This window comes from Pteropus vampyrus, unplaced genomic scaffold (genome assembly GCF_000151845.1).
Source record: "Pteropus vampyrus isolate Shadow unplaced genomic scaffold, Pvam_2.0 Scaffold8, whole genome shotgun sequence".
NCBI lineage: Eukaryota > Metazoa > Chordata > Mammalia > Chiroptera > Pteropodidae > Pteropus > Pteropus vampyrus.
Window position 1 is genome coordinate 12060484 of NW_011888789.1, and position 15281 is coordinate 12075764.

The window sequence follows — 15281 nt, forward strand, 5'->3', positions numbered from 1 at the left end:
AGGTCCATTCATAGACATAAGTCAAAACAACACACTGGAAAATTAGGAATTGGCAATTCTTTCCATTCCAACCAATGGCATACAAATGACTTTAAGTAAACCCTTTAATCGCCAAGAGGTTAGGAAATGAGGCTGAATAATCAAAAACTGACCACAGAAATACTTTCTCACATTTTTGTCTTTTTTATCAGTTTTATCATGTTTTAGGTGGACAGGATTTAGTTACTACATAAGTGTATGTCCAGACAAAAGTTTGTTTGCTTTTAAAAAAGAGTTCCCAGAGAAATGTTTCTATACAAAATCATTCTTAACTAGTCACCATAAATTACCCACACCAACACCAAGTAAATAATTTTCTAAGTAAATAATCAAAAAGCTGAGTCTCACCTTGCCTATTCCCAGACTCCAAGTGGGATGTTATTCCAGATATATATCTTATTCCTCACAGAGTCCTTTTGTTTTGTTTTGTTTGTGACATGGTTCATTACTGAACACCAACTATGTACCAGACCCTGTTCTAGGTCCTGGGAAATCAAAGGAAATGAGATTCTGGTCTCATGGAGCTTAAATAAACAAGAAAATTTCAGATAGTGTTAAGCTACTAAAACAGGGTAATATGATACAGTGACTGGTAGGCTAGATTGTTATAAAAAGGACTAACAGAATCAAAACCAGAAATTAGTCTTATAGAAAGACTGGAGGAAAACAAGTGAAGAGGTGATCGATCATCAGGCACATCGAGTTCTCTTTGTTTCAGAGGCTTCTGAGGTATGGCTATAGCAAAAAGATTTAAATAATAGTTTAGTCAAGTATTCCATGTAATATAAAAGGCATAAGATTTAAATATTATTTAACCATAACTACTCCAAAATACTACAGAAATGAAATTGTTTCAGTCAGTAGTCTATGTAGTCTGTTACTAACTACATCGATTAAAAGAATTTTTAAAAATATTTTAGCTTTCAAATAACTATTACTAAGTTGTTTCCTGTGAATGAATCTACTAAAATAGTAAGCATTTTGGGAAAATGAGATTTAAAAAACTCAAACCCACAAAAGCACAAATACAGTAATCACAAGAGCAATGAATGTGAAAATATGTCTACTACTTAATTCTTTCCCTTCACTAAGAATATCTAAATCTGTGCTAGCCACATGTGGCTATTTAATTTTGAGCCAATTAGAATTAAATAAAATAAAGTTTTAGTTCTCAGGCCCACTAGCCACATTCCAAGTATTCAATATCCACATGTGGCTAACGGCTACTATAATGAACGGCACAAACGCAGAGCATTTCCATCCCTGCAGATAATGTAAAAAAATTTTCAGATTTGATCTAAACATCCCCAAAAAGCTTGTAAAAATAAGGTTAATCAAACTTTTTAAAGAAATTGGTGAAAAGTATTCTGAAGCTAGAAGGAAATCACATAAAAAAGACAGACTCAGATCAACCTGGGGACAAGCAAAAATGTACTCTGACATTGGTCTTACAGTCATGAGACTGTAAGTTCTGATTCTACCTCTAAGTTAGCTGCATGAATTTTGAAGAAATACATCTTTGGGATTTCATTTAAATCCCATAAGAGAAGTTAAATCAGGTGATCCAGATAACCTGAAATGACCTCAAAAAATGGGAAAATAGGTTGTGATTCCTCCTAGTTATTAATATATATATGCATGGTTTGGATTTGCATTCTGACAAGAATATATATGGTTTAAAAAATTAACTTTAATGTCTTACTTGCCATATTAACATTATTTAAAGATGTTCATTTTTGCAACAGCAAACAGTTACATGAAATTCACAACCAATACCTATTTACATAAATAAGATTTTAGGAGGTAAAATCAGTATGATGACCATATTTCTTTCTATAAAATTCTCTAAGTAAATAATCAAGGTGTGTTACAGAAGTGGCGCATTGCCTTCTAATTTTTATTTTAAATATTTTTGAGTTTATGCTACTAATAATAGAGCACTACTATTTTTAAAAGCATAATTGTACTACTCCAAAATTTGTTTAACTCTGGAGTGTTGTCTCCCAAAATATTTTCTGAAACTTTCACTTAAAAATCTTCTACTAAAAATGTGTTAAGAGAAAGATAATGGTCAAAGACATTAAAATATCCTATATTAGGAAGTGACCTGCATGAAATGAACCACGATTACGAAATATAAAAACAAACAAACAAACAAAACTGTATCTTATTTCATTTAACCAGAAACCCTATCACTAAATACCATCATACAATTTTCACTTGCCTATGATTCCATTAAGTTATACAACATTTTAGGTTGCTTTGTAGTTCTTATTTTTTCCTGGCTAAACCACATTACTATTGAACTGCCTTGTATCAATACGAAACTTACTAATAAAACATATTATTTCCTTTATCTATTTGGTTTAACCTCAGCTGTCTTCTCTTTGTTCTTGACCACACCTGTCAACAACAGACATGGTGTTACCACTTGAAGAAAATTTACATTATTTTCCAATCTCTTACATCAAGGGTACTAGCTCATACTGAAAATTATTACAAACTAAGTAATTTATATCAGTCATCTTGTTCCATGCACTATGAAATCTAGTAAACTAACAAATTCATCCACATATTTTCCTACCTCTTTCCCCAACAAACTTTTAAACTATAATGGTTTCTAAGATTGGTTTTGCAAATGTTCAAATTTTACTTTCTTGCCCCTTGTATTCTCCATTCCCCATAGCAAGATATAAAGAGAATGCATTACAGAAATGACATGTAGTTTTTAAAGTATTAAGCACTTTAAAATAATAATTTACTAAGTTTATCTTTCCTATAAAAAAGACCAGTTTTTTTTGTTAATCAGGTTTATCACTTTAGCATTTTAGGTTCAATTATATTAAACATTTCGTTTTCAAATAAGCAGTAAAGGTTAGAACAAAAGTTAACTTCATACTCTATATTCAAAATTTACATTATCACCTATTGCTTAATCTGAACGCTAAGTATTAGTGAAGCTATAGTCATCATGCTGTTACAACAACAGTGGAAGTAAATTTAGACTGGAAAGTTAACTTCATGTTCATACTTGTACCAGTATGAATATGACCAACTGAGAAACATCCACATAACCCAAAGATTCCAATGAAGCATTAGTTAACATTCAACTTTTAATTTCTATAAAAGTGAGTTTAGGCCAAATGACTTTCTTTTTCATCCATTAAACATGCAACTAAAAATTAGTTCATTTTGCATGCGTTATTTTTCTTATATTAAAAAAAGTCATTTATTATCAGCTATATGCCTAGTATAGTTCTAGGCACACTCTTGCACTTCTAATTTGGATCCCCATAACTCTAAAAAGTAGTCATTTTCATCTCTACTTCAGAGTTAAGCCCACTGAGCTTCAGTGGTAAAAGGTACAATGGGGATAGGAACTGTTTCCTTGACTCTTGCCCTACACGCCACTGAGTTAAAAAAAAGAGAGAGAGATGTTTTGTTAAATGGCTTAAAGCAAACAGAACTGTCCAGGTGAAGAAGGTCAGTTAGAGCAAAGCAAACCTCTCTTAAAAAGACAACTGTACTTTCTATAGAAGGACAAGTTTGCTACAGTTAATTATATAGGTTTAACATTTCTATAAACATTTTCTAAACTAAGATATTTCTAAATAAAATCTGTATGAAAAGAAACATTTTAAATCACATACAACACTCTCAGTAAAGGCATCTTCACTAGACAGCAGAATGATTTTATAATTTAAAAAATCTATTTCATAAGCTTAAACTTTGTCAGGTTTTCTTAACATAGGAAATATGAACAACTTCTCATGACTCTAAAATCTCACTCATAAATGGATATAAAGTATAAATATCTCAGTCAGTCATATCTCAATAAAGGGGAAATAAAAAATTTAAAACTAAATGATAGTGATTATAAAGTATACATTACACAAGTATATATCACACAAACTGTGTGTTCTTGTATTTTGTACTGCACTTGAAAAACCAAGAACAAGTGCAATTTTTAAAAGCAAAGCCTTTCGGATACTGCTGGGAGTTTAAACTGGTTCAAACCTTTCTGGAAAAGTTCTAAAATCGATTGTGATGATGGTTGCACAATTCTGTGAATATACTAAAAACCACTGTATTGGGTACTCCAAATGGGTAAATTGTATGGTATGTGAATTATTTCTCAATAAAACTGTGATTGAAAAAAAAAAAAAAAACTTTCTGGTCTACAGCCATGCAACCCTAAACATGCCGGATCTCATTTGATCTCAGAAGCTAAGTAGGGTCAAGCCTGGTTAGTACTTGGATGGGGGACCACCTAGGAAGACCAGGTGCTGTAGGCATTTAAAAAAAAATACTTTCTGGAGAACAAATTGGAAATGTTTCAAAAGCTTCTGAAATGTTCATTTATTTTAAGTAATTCTACTTTCATAAATTTACTGTAATAAAATAATCATAGTTTTTAAAAATGTATAAAGATGTTCATCAAATTATAATATCCCCAAGTTGCAAACTGCCTAAAATGCCATCGATAGAAGAATAGTAAACAGATATAGCATACCCTTACAATGCAATCTATGTCAATTTTTAAAATCACATTCTCAAAAAAATTATTTCACAATAAAGCATTATAAAATATTAATATACGATTCTAATTTATAAAAGATATATATATATACACATAAGAAAAAACACTAAGATTACAGAACAAAATGTTAGCAGTAGTTATACTTCCATTTGGTACAATTTCAGGTGATTTTAATCTTTATATCTTACTGGTTTTCAATTTCCCTTCAATTAACAATCCTTTCATAATTTAACATAATTAATGTTGTTTTTAAACAAGTGGTCACTTTGGAAAGTTCGATTTTCCATTAAAAAATAAAAACAGGGCCATCAGCATTTCTTAAGAGTAGTATGTATGTATGTATATGTATGTATATGTGTGCAATACCTAACCTCAATATCTCAGTACCTTAACTAATTCTGTCGCCCAATAAAATACATTCTAATAATCGAGGCTTAATTTACAGGTGATAATGATACAGAAACCATGAGAGGAACAAAAGCATATTAACTCTATACACAAAGCCAAACTACCTAATTTAGACTTTTAAAATAATATCAAATCATGTTTGCGTCCACATTTAGGAAAACTCAACATCGTTGCAAGGGAAAAATTAGCAAAAATATATATTTAACTATCAGCCAGAATAAAAAGGAATATCATTCTACTGCATTGTGGAAAGCAATTCAAGGATACAGTAAACCACAGCAAAAATCCAACATAAAATATTATATTCTAATGTTATTTGGATCCTGCTGAGATCATAAAGGAGGCAGCTTAAAGTGACAAAATTATAATAACCAAAAAAAGGCTTTAAATTTATATATACAGAGGTGTTATAAAAATGTTTCTCAAAGTCTATACTGCAGTTTTATGCAAACAGACTCTATTCAGCAGGTGGCGGGTGGGGGAATTTTTCAACTTTTTCTGCAATCAAAATCCTTGAAAGTCAACATTTAACCTTTCCAAACAATTTTCTTACCGCCCCCCCCCGCCAAAAGGCTAGAAAGCCAGGGAAGCACACAATCAAGTGAGTTTCTTCAGTTTCAAAAGAAAATTGGTTCACCTACGGAAAAGGTAAGAATCAAGGGGCACCAAGGATGAAGAGTCAAACATAGATTGTCACTACTGATTACTTCTCAGGTTAATATTTTTTGAATGGTTACTTTAACGTGAAACCAAGAGTCAAACTAGTTTTTGTAAAATAAGATACTTAGGTTAGGAGATTATTAGTGCAGGCAAATTTGACATGTTCTAAGCAAAAGTCTAAAAGTTTAGAGTTTGCACATTAATCTAAAACCAAATCATTGAATCCTATCAAAAAATGCAAAATTAACGATCTGTGAATAAACACTTTGTATAAAAAGGCATGATTCTTGTAGGATTCAGTATCTTTTTGTTTCACATTTGTTAATTAAGTACCAAGATTTCAAATCACTCTACACTAAATGTTAGGAAGTTGTTCTTTTCTGATTGTCCAGATAACCTTTTGATAATATTAAGAACTGGTCATTTAGTTTCCACATTTGCTGACCCCTTATGGTTACTAATTTTTTAATTACTTTTCAGCCTACTTGTATCCCTAAACTCCAAGTACCAACAAGGCAATATCAGCTAAACCAATAGGGCTATCTCTGTAGCCTTTCTTAAAAAGGCTTATAAAAGGGTGGTCACAACATGATGTTCACTTTCTAATTATTTGTTTATATTGCACATGTAGGTTTTATGCTCTTTGTCATGTTTCACAACTAAAACTTTTAGGATGCTTATTTTTAAAGTTTTGGGGTTTGTTTTTTTTAAATGCAGAGCTTTCTTAAGACTCCATGGCTAAGAGATGTTAGTAACATAAGACTCAAAAGATATAATACTGTCTTGACTGTGGCCAAAATGTCACTGGGTAAGCCTCCATGTGACACTTTATTTTCTTCTTAATCTCAAATCAGTTTGATAAACTAAACTTTGTCTTACTCACAAAATCCCAGGAAGCCACAGATTTCTTAAATTTAAAAAAATCTACTTATACGTCAGGAAGCTTGTATATAAATTATACCAAAAAAAGCATGTCCTATGGTAGTAAAATTCTTTATCATTACATTAAAAATTAATGTTTAATTACCTATTAAAATAAGAATAATGTAGGCTATAAAGAAAAAGTCAAGAAATACACACCCATATATATTTTTTTAATTTTCTAAAACTAAACTACATTAAATAATTTTTGTGCTTTCCAACTTCACATTAAAAAAAAAGTCATTATTGTGTGGGAATTCTATCCAATGTCTCAGAATGTGTAACATAAGTGCAAGGTATTATTAGATAATAATATTCATATATTTCTGTGATTAAAATGGAAACTGTATGAATATAAAAATTTTCATTTTCCTATTCACTTTCTCAATATAGCCCTAAATCTAGATGAAAAAGGGACCCTAGTAAGAAAAAGTTATCTCTGCAGATAAGTCAATGACACAAATCCACATCTAAAATTTAAAAATAAGCCAAAATTCCTTTTTCAAAAAGCTTTTCAAATTCAAAATCTTGTCAATAAACAGATGTACCTTAGGAGTAACAACACACATCCATGTCGTAAAAAACTGAACATTCTCTAAATTGACAAAATTTAAAATGCCCTTTATCTTCCTTTCATGCCACACTGTAGAGACACAAGTGCTTAAAAGTACTTATTAAGTACTTAGCAAGGTCAACAATACAAAACCAAAAACAAAACTCTGCAAGCTTTGAAAAAAATGCATTAAGTAGTCATAGTATAACCAGTTACTTAAATTTACTATTTATAATATTTATAAAAAGGTTAGCTTGCAGAAATAAAGCTTACCATTCAATGAAAACTCAAATGCTGGGCATGATTAATAACAAGGAATAAATCACCTTAGTTGCTCTTTCAAATATAACAGACTCTATTTTTTTTTTTTAACTGAAAACTGCATTGCATTAAGAAGCAGATTTTATGGATAACAAATTCTAAACCTTTTTAAAGCTTTAATAATTTTAACTTTTTTAACGGTCTAAAAGAGACTATTTTTTTGTTTTAAAAAAACCCAATGAGTAAGTATCCATGGTAACTTATTTTCCTCTTGATAGACAAAAATAATCTAAAATAATCAATAGCGCCTGCTAAGATTTTTTTAAACTTGTTTTCAATTAGGCATTTTTAGCTCATTTTAAAAAAATTACCAGTGTCTCAGTTTTCTTTCCAAGTTGTTTTCCATGATCATGATGGACCTCTTATTTTTTCATTTCATTGTTGTCTTATTTCATTGATAATTTTATTAAAATAGGAAAACTTCTGCCCCAAACCACTTCATTCATTACCCAAAACACAAACTTTGAAATATTTCGGCAATTCATTTATGCATGCAAAAATAGTGTGTGCATATGTTACATGCACAACATAGTGAACAAAGTATGAAAAAATAGAAGCAATCCTTTGCCTCGCTTGCAACTTAATCCACTTGCATTCATTATACTAAACATGCCTAACCTTGAGTATTCCCCTTCACCTTGAGCTTTCACAGAAAGCTCAAACACTTTCATAATAATGAAGTAATGTGATGTGATGTGGTGTAAAGAGCCAGGTAACAGGTTTGTCACTTAAGCCTTGGACTTCTCTAGGCCTAAGTTTTCTCTCTTGTAAAATAAAGCAGTTGGACTCTATCTCTTCTATGTAAATAGGCTGTTAGGTCTTTTGATCCAGATTCTATAATTTAAAAAGACCTGGGTTCAAATACTGGCTTTGCTATTTACCGGCTGTGTGATGTTAAGCTACTTAACCTCAATTTCCCCCTCTGTAAAAAGGAGTTACCAGTACTAACCACATACAACTGTTGTGAGGATAAAAGGAAATCATGCATGTAAAATACTCAGCATAGCACATCATAAAAGGACAACTATTAGAAGCTATAAGCATGATCATTATCAATGTTATTATAAACTCTAGAAACTGAGTGTACTTATAATCAGATTTGACAATTCACTCCAGAATGACCAATCTCAAAGGTAACCAACCAATTTCCCTTATCCAAAACTCACTGTATTTGATCAGCATACGAATATATTTAACTTAAGGTCAAAAAAAAAAAAAAAAAAGCTATCACAGGCAGCAGGTAGGCTGATGGATATGGTAGAGCAAAGTCTAGGTTTTAGTTAAATATCATCTAACTAGAATATCCTTCTTCATTATACGAATACCTATTCAAGGAGCTAGAATACTCATGACAGCTGGACAAGGGACCCTGATCTTTATGAATTGCTGAATACATGGGAATACACATTTTTTTGGTAATTAAAGTTTCCAAAGTGAGTTTTTCATTTAAAGATACGATTTCTCATTTTCCCAAAAATGTATGGTACTGATAGTTCAAACACATAATCTACAATTTAATTACAAATAACATGTCAAATGAGTGGAGATATAAAAATTAATTCTCCATAAAAGTAAATTCCAAAAAAGCTTACTTGAATGGCTTTCTGAATGGAACTTTTCTTCACAAAATTTTCAAAGATTCTGGCTGAATATGATCAAATCAAAATATTCCAAGTTGTAAATCTGGCCTTTATATTAAAAGTACTGATGAAGTACCACACTAACAATATTCAATTTAATTTTTTCAAAAGACCAAGAACGCATCCTAAACTTCTATATAATAACTGAAAAGATGTTGCATTCAGATTAAATCAATATGCAGTACAGCTGGTTTGAGTCCAACAAATTATAATTTTAACAAGCTTTCCTGGTATTAGAGAAGTTTCAATATCAATATGATGGATTAAAGTTTAGATTACCCCAATTACAATTATAAAACAAGAGGTCACGTACATTTAATCCTTTTTAATATGAAAATAAGAGGCTCCAGTTATTATCTACTGTAAATTTGTCAGAATTCAAACCTTTAAACCGCCCAAAAACTTGAGAATAGTAACTATTTTAAGTCACATAGTAGTTATATTTGAATACATTAAAGAGTTACTGTAGCTTTCCTAAGTGACCTGATGTTCCCACCAAAAAAAAAAAAAAAAAAAAAAATAAATGACTTCTGAAAGATGCAGATGCTATTCTATGTATGGAATGATGGTGAGTGAAAACAGATTCAGTTAGTCAAAAAAAAAAAAAAAAAAAAAAAAATCGGCACCTCAATGAGGCTCTAAGAACTGCATGCCTACTTCACAGATCATTGCAGTGTGCTTAATTGGCATTTGTAGATTGCATTGAGCAAGCTACATGAAAGAGAAGGGACGGAGGAGACACAATTTATAAAAAAAGGAAACACTTAACACACCCCTCACCTATATGCAAGAGCTATCAGAAACACCATTTAAAAATACTACACACCTTTGTAATTTTCTAACATTCAAGCAGATAATCTATGACAAGCATATCTTCCTATCCTTTCTCTGCCCCACAGTGCTTTGCCAAGAGCACAAACCCAAGTAAAATAACCGATGCAATTTCCTTGTTTACTTAAAGAATTGTAGAAAACATGTTGACTGCTTCAGAGACCTCTGAAACAAATGAATATTAAAAAGACTTCATGGTAATGTTTGAAAAAAGAGTGGTAGTGATTCCTTCAGCTAGTAAAAATACAGCCTTAACTTTATAAAAAGGGTTAAATTTTACACTGCCGTTCATTAGCATGCCTTATTTGCAACCAGAAGGAAGAAAAGGGGGTGGGGGGTGAAGACAGCAAAACACACAAGATGGAAAACATCACTAACTCTTTTGGTGGTTATGAATAATTTTAAATTACCCAAGGAATGGAAGAGAAGAAGAGTTCATGAATATAAAGGGGGTTAACAATCTGAACTGGCCCCTTCCAGATTCATACTGATGTCGGAAAGAAGGAATTTATTTACACTGCAGTGCCAGGCAGCAAACATGGCTGCCCCTGCCCCCTTTAAATCTGAATAGTCTTCACTTCCTTACCAAAATCATCAAATTATGGCCATGCCTCTCCGTCTTGCTACCTACTATAACACTAACATCTCCTCCTCCCTCAAAACAGTAAAATCCACACCTCCCCATTTCACAACAACCACAATACCATAACCACTAGCTTTTCTATTCTCCAGCCTTGAAAGAAGAGGTACAGAATACAAATATTGGAACAAAAGGCTTTCCCTTCCTAACACTTTAACAAACCGGTTCCCCTTGTTTTCCTTCCACTCATTGATGCTTGGTCGCTAGTTCTCATCCTTCTCAACATTCAGTTAATTTCCTTCCCGATCCCAATCTTAAGACTTCCAGTTTCCTGAGTCTATTTCCTATCTTCCGTTTGCATCCTGTCTCAATTATTTCTCATTCCTTTCCGAATCCACCTTTTCCTTCACTTTCATTTCTCCGTTTTTCCTTTGATGCCCATTTCTCCATCAAATTCTATCTCCTTCCTCCAGTCTTCTAGCTCCCAACCTCCACTCTCAAACCTCCCTATTTCTCAGTCCGTCCAGGTCTCTCTAATCCTCTCCAAACCTAACTCTGCTCCCCTTTGCCTGCCCCTCCCCCGTTCTGTCTTTATCCCCGCCCCCATCCCACCTCTACTCCCCAATTCCCAGCTCAGCGCCACTCCATCTCTTATCCCAATCCCACCTTCCCTGCCCCACCTCCCGATCCCCTCCACACCCCCCACCTTGCCATCTGCTCCTCCTTCCAGACTCCCCTCCAAGCCTTGCAGGCCACCGCATGTACTCCCATTCCGGCTAAGGTCTCTCTCCCTACCCAGGTCCCATCCCTATGTTGTCTCCTCTTCGTCGTTCCCTCCTCGGCCCTTCCTTCCAATACACACATACACACACACACACACACACACACACACACACACGCACGCATGCACGCACACGCACGCATTTACTTTACCTTCAGTTTGTTCCATTCTAACCCCCCGGCCGTGTCAGTACGATCACAGGAGAGACACGGAGGCCCGGAGTGGGGCTGGGGTGCGGGCGGCCGCCGGGGCCGCGGGGGGAGGAGACGGAACCAAGCTAGGCCGCATGAAATCCCCGGGCTAGATTTCCCCCGCGCCGGATGCCTCTGCCATGACCGCAGGCACGGAGGAGGGCCACGGCCGGGCCGGGCCGGGCCGGGCCAGGCGAGGAGGGGAGCGGAGGGGAGAAGAAGGGAGACGAGGAAGGCTGCGGGTGGTGGGGTAGGAGTGGAGGTGGAGGGATAGGGGGGTCGCCGCGCAGCCGCTGCTGCCAGAGAGGAGCCTGTGGCTGGCGGCCGGGGCAGCAGAGTCCTCGGGGCTCCAGTCGGCCTTCGCACGCCTCTCCACGGCGACCAGTGGACAGTTCCCCTCGGCCTCCGCCTCAGTCCTGGCCGTCGCTGCCGTCGCTGCCGTCGCTGCCGTCGCCGCCCGCTCCCGCCGCCACCACCAACGCCGCGCACAAAGCCCCCCCCACCCCGACTCTCCGAGCGCCGCCGCCGCCAAATCTTCAGCCCCTTATTGGCTACTGGCCGCGGCGCCTGCCGGGAAATGCAGTCCCAGGTTTGGGGCGCGGGGGGCGAAAGGAGGAAGAGGCCAGTTAGCGGGGAGGAGGGGCCGGAGCGAGAACGAGAAATGTGAGCGGCCCGAGGGACTCTAGACGAGAAGTGAGACCGAAGGCGATAAAGGCAGAGAGACAGGAAGGAACGATGCGGAGAGTGAAAACAAAACTAGAAGACAGAGAAGATAGGTTAAAGGTTGGGCCTGTGAGGTAAAATTGTGCTCGTGCGTGTTACTTATTAAATAACAGCACGTATTAAATACCATATGGTATTCCTCAGAGTGATTGTCATACAATCCCTATGTGTTAGAAATAACCTACAAACGGGTGCCCAGTTAAGACGACCGGGAAAGAGTATAACAATTTATGCTCCTCCTTGTCTTCTGTCCGACAGCTGTCAGAGAAGAGCTGCCTATTCCACAGCGTCTGCGTCTGGACACCATGGCAGCAATTTCAGACTTGAGCCTTGGGGGGCACTCTTCCTTTCTGCCATGGATGTTTCAGCCGGATGCTTCCCCCGCTCCCCATCGCAAGCATTAGAAGATCTTGGCGGCATCTCAGTCTCTGGGGGGAAACGCTGACCTCCCTAGCAGGCAGCCCGCCCCGCACGCCTTCTTCCTGCTCGCACTGCGGGCCCGGAGGCCTGTGGGTAACGAGGAGGACGTCAGAGCCAACTGCACCCCGGAGCCGGGGGGAGCCCAAGGGCTCGGTGCCCGTCACGTGCCTGTGTCCTTTGCTGCTCGCTGCTAGACCTTCCCTTCGAGAGATGTGAGGGCATTTGTCCTAAACAGAGTTCACGCAAGAAGAGGAGGAAAAAGGAGTCAAAATTCTCTGTAACCTCTATCCCTCCCCATCCTACAGTAGAAGGTCCTGGGGGTGTGACACAGTAAATTGGTCTTGCAGGAGTGTGCAGATTTAGTGATATTTCCGGGGACTGTTGGTAATGACTAGAACGTTGCAGCACAGAGGAAATACAAAGGAAACACGGGCAGCAATTCGATGAGGAAACCAAAACTCTGCTCTCTTTTCTGAGACTAAAAAGCCATATCACTACTACATTGTACTCTCCATAGACGTTATAGTGCTGGATCTATTTGGTACCGTTACAAGAAATTCCTGATATCTTTATCTTTAAATCTTACTTAAGTAAAAAATTAAAAAATTCGTACAGATTATTTTAATGATTACTAATTATGTGTTTTTAAAAACATAACCCTGTTAATAATACTCAGGATGATATTCAGAATTAGCTTTCCCATTACTATTAATCATTAAATATTTCTAAACCTATGCTTGTGTACTACCTATGCTTTGTGTAGTATCAAAAGTTAAAGGAATCGATAAAAGCACATTTTTTATTGTTTTAAATGTCTTTTTGGAACAAGGGCTACCAAAGGAGGCCACTGAGGTTATTTCAGCTTGATTGTTTCCTGGGGAAGAGCAGTTAAATTGGTCTTTTTTTCCCCTCTCCCTACCTCTATCCTTCTTTTCCACCTTCCCATGTTAACCTTGTTTTGTTGATGAATAGTTGCCTTGACCTGACTCCTGGAGAATCTGGTAAATTGTTCCCTGGGATTTTAATTTGCTTCTAAAACTATGTTGACAAGAGTTTAAAATTAGTTATGTGAAGTAAATGCATAGTCTCTTCCTGCAAAACATTAGAAAATACATTGTTAATATTTGATCTGGAGCCATATTTAGGGAAATGAATATTAAAATAATAATTTACATTTTTAGCATCTAACATCTTCTGAGGTTCAGAACATGCTTTCTCTTCTCCCTAGAAAATGAACAGTCTAACACAATTCTCAGGACCAGAATTATGAAAAAGAAATTTTATTTGTTTCTCTTTTGAAGATTAAACCCAAAAACTCCTTACATGATAAATCGCTTGTCTTCAAAGTAAAAAAATCGCCAGTCTTAATAACAGGAGAAGACAGGCATTGCTTTGAACAAATGGATCTCAACAAGGAAGATTCTTAACCCTTCCCTTTTAAGACTGGGATTGCTGACATATGGCCATGGTAGAAAATCTAGCTCATCTTTCAAGTACTGATCTTGGAATCGTTCATCTGGTTTATGAATACTTAATGATTTTCACCGTGCCTGGTTGTAAGTGAATACAATGCATGAATAGGAATATTTCCTGGTGTAAAATGTCTCCCAGGGAACTAAGAGGAATATTTTTGCATCCCTTACGATCTTTTCCAGATAAGTACAGGGACATGGCAGTGCAGTGATTAATTTGTGAAATTAATGTGAAAATTATAACTACCTGGCCTTTTAGAGCTCAATATACCATCGGGAATTTTCAAGGAAGGAAAAGTAAAGAGATCGAAGCTTTGTAGGTTTTGTTAATTCTAGTAAACATACAACGTGAAGTGAAACCTTTATGTGGAAAGTTGGGTATCAGACATGCACAAAGAGCCCTCTAGTGGCCAAACTGAAAAGTTTTGCCTATTTAACAGTTGATCCACTTAGTTATAAGTTTAAAAATGCTTTGTGGATTAAAAACAGTCTGCATTTAAAAAATAAAGCATGAAATTTAATGCCCACCATCTTTCATTCTTACAAACGTTCAGCCCATATGAGTAAAGTCTGTGGTCAACTCACGTGTTAAGAGAGGTGTTTCCCGTGAGAAAGCTATTCCTTGCAGCCTGGTGTTAGAGCCACTAAAAATATTGTCTTTCTTCTAGAGCCAGATAAAAAGGATAGAGATGACTGGGGAGCGAGAACATTTTTAGATCTTTCAACTTACCCAAGATGGCTCAGTTTCCCATCCCAAGAACTGAAGTGTCCCCCAAATCTGCAGTGCTCTATGTCACTGCATAGCTACAAGAATATACATTTTTAATGTTATTTGCGATTTCTACAGCAAGTACTGATCAGAAACAATACCTGTTAAGAGAACATTTATGAAGCAAATTTCTTTAGTAGAATTCAGATTTCCATATGAAGATTTCACAGCATTCCAGTCTTGGGCCCTGAAGAAGGGAGAGGTATGTTTTCCTTACCATTCCCGCCCTTTCTGCCACTCCCTCTCCCCACTGCTTCACCCCACCCCCTGCGGTTGCGCAGTTGAGGGGGCGGAGGAGGGAAATACAGGAAAGTGATGTAATTCGTGACTCCTAGATGGTTGCCATGGCTACTAACAGGCATATTACGCTATCCGTAGAGTAAGAGCTTCTTTAATGCAGCTTTCAATGAAGAGTTTTCGGAGTCCACAGCC

General features: G+C 36.3%; 2 protein-coding genes and 1 pseudogene across 6 annotated transcripts in view; 2 read left to right on the forward strand and 1 right to left on the reverse strand.

Annotated features, from left to right (window-relative positions):
- Nucleotides 1-11919, reverse strand: part of NSD3 (nuclear receptor binding SET domain protein 3) — a 94307-nt gene extending 82388 nt beyond the window's left edge. For 3 of the 5 annotated variants that reach the window (XM_011372433.2, XM_011372425.2, XM_011372404.2), the window contains exon 1: nt 11427-11919. The gene's annotated coding sequence lies outside the window, so the exon portion shown is untranslated. Of the gene's footprint in view, nt 1-387; nt 525-11426 lie in introns of all 5 variants that reach the window. The other 2 variants (XM_011372416.2, XM_023538474.1) reach the window with 1 other exon arrangement.
- The window catches only part of LOC111729080 (spidroin-2-like), a 17070-nt gene extending 3442 nt beyond the window's left edge, over nt 1-13628 (forward strand). Inside the window, exons 2-3 of the mRNA XM_023520029.1 lie at nt 11616-12054; nt 12447-13628. Coding sequence (XP_023375797.1) covers nt 11616-12054; nt 12447-12592 — 585 coding nt within the window. The 3' untranslated portion in view covers nt 12593-13628. The remainder of the gene's footprint in view (nt 1-11615; nt 12055-12446) is intronic.
- Nucleotides 4216-4334, forward strand: LOC111729270 (annotated as a pseudogene).
- Nucleotides 13629-15281: the final 1653 nt, after the last annotated feature.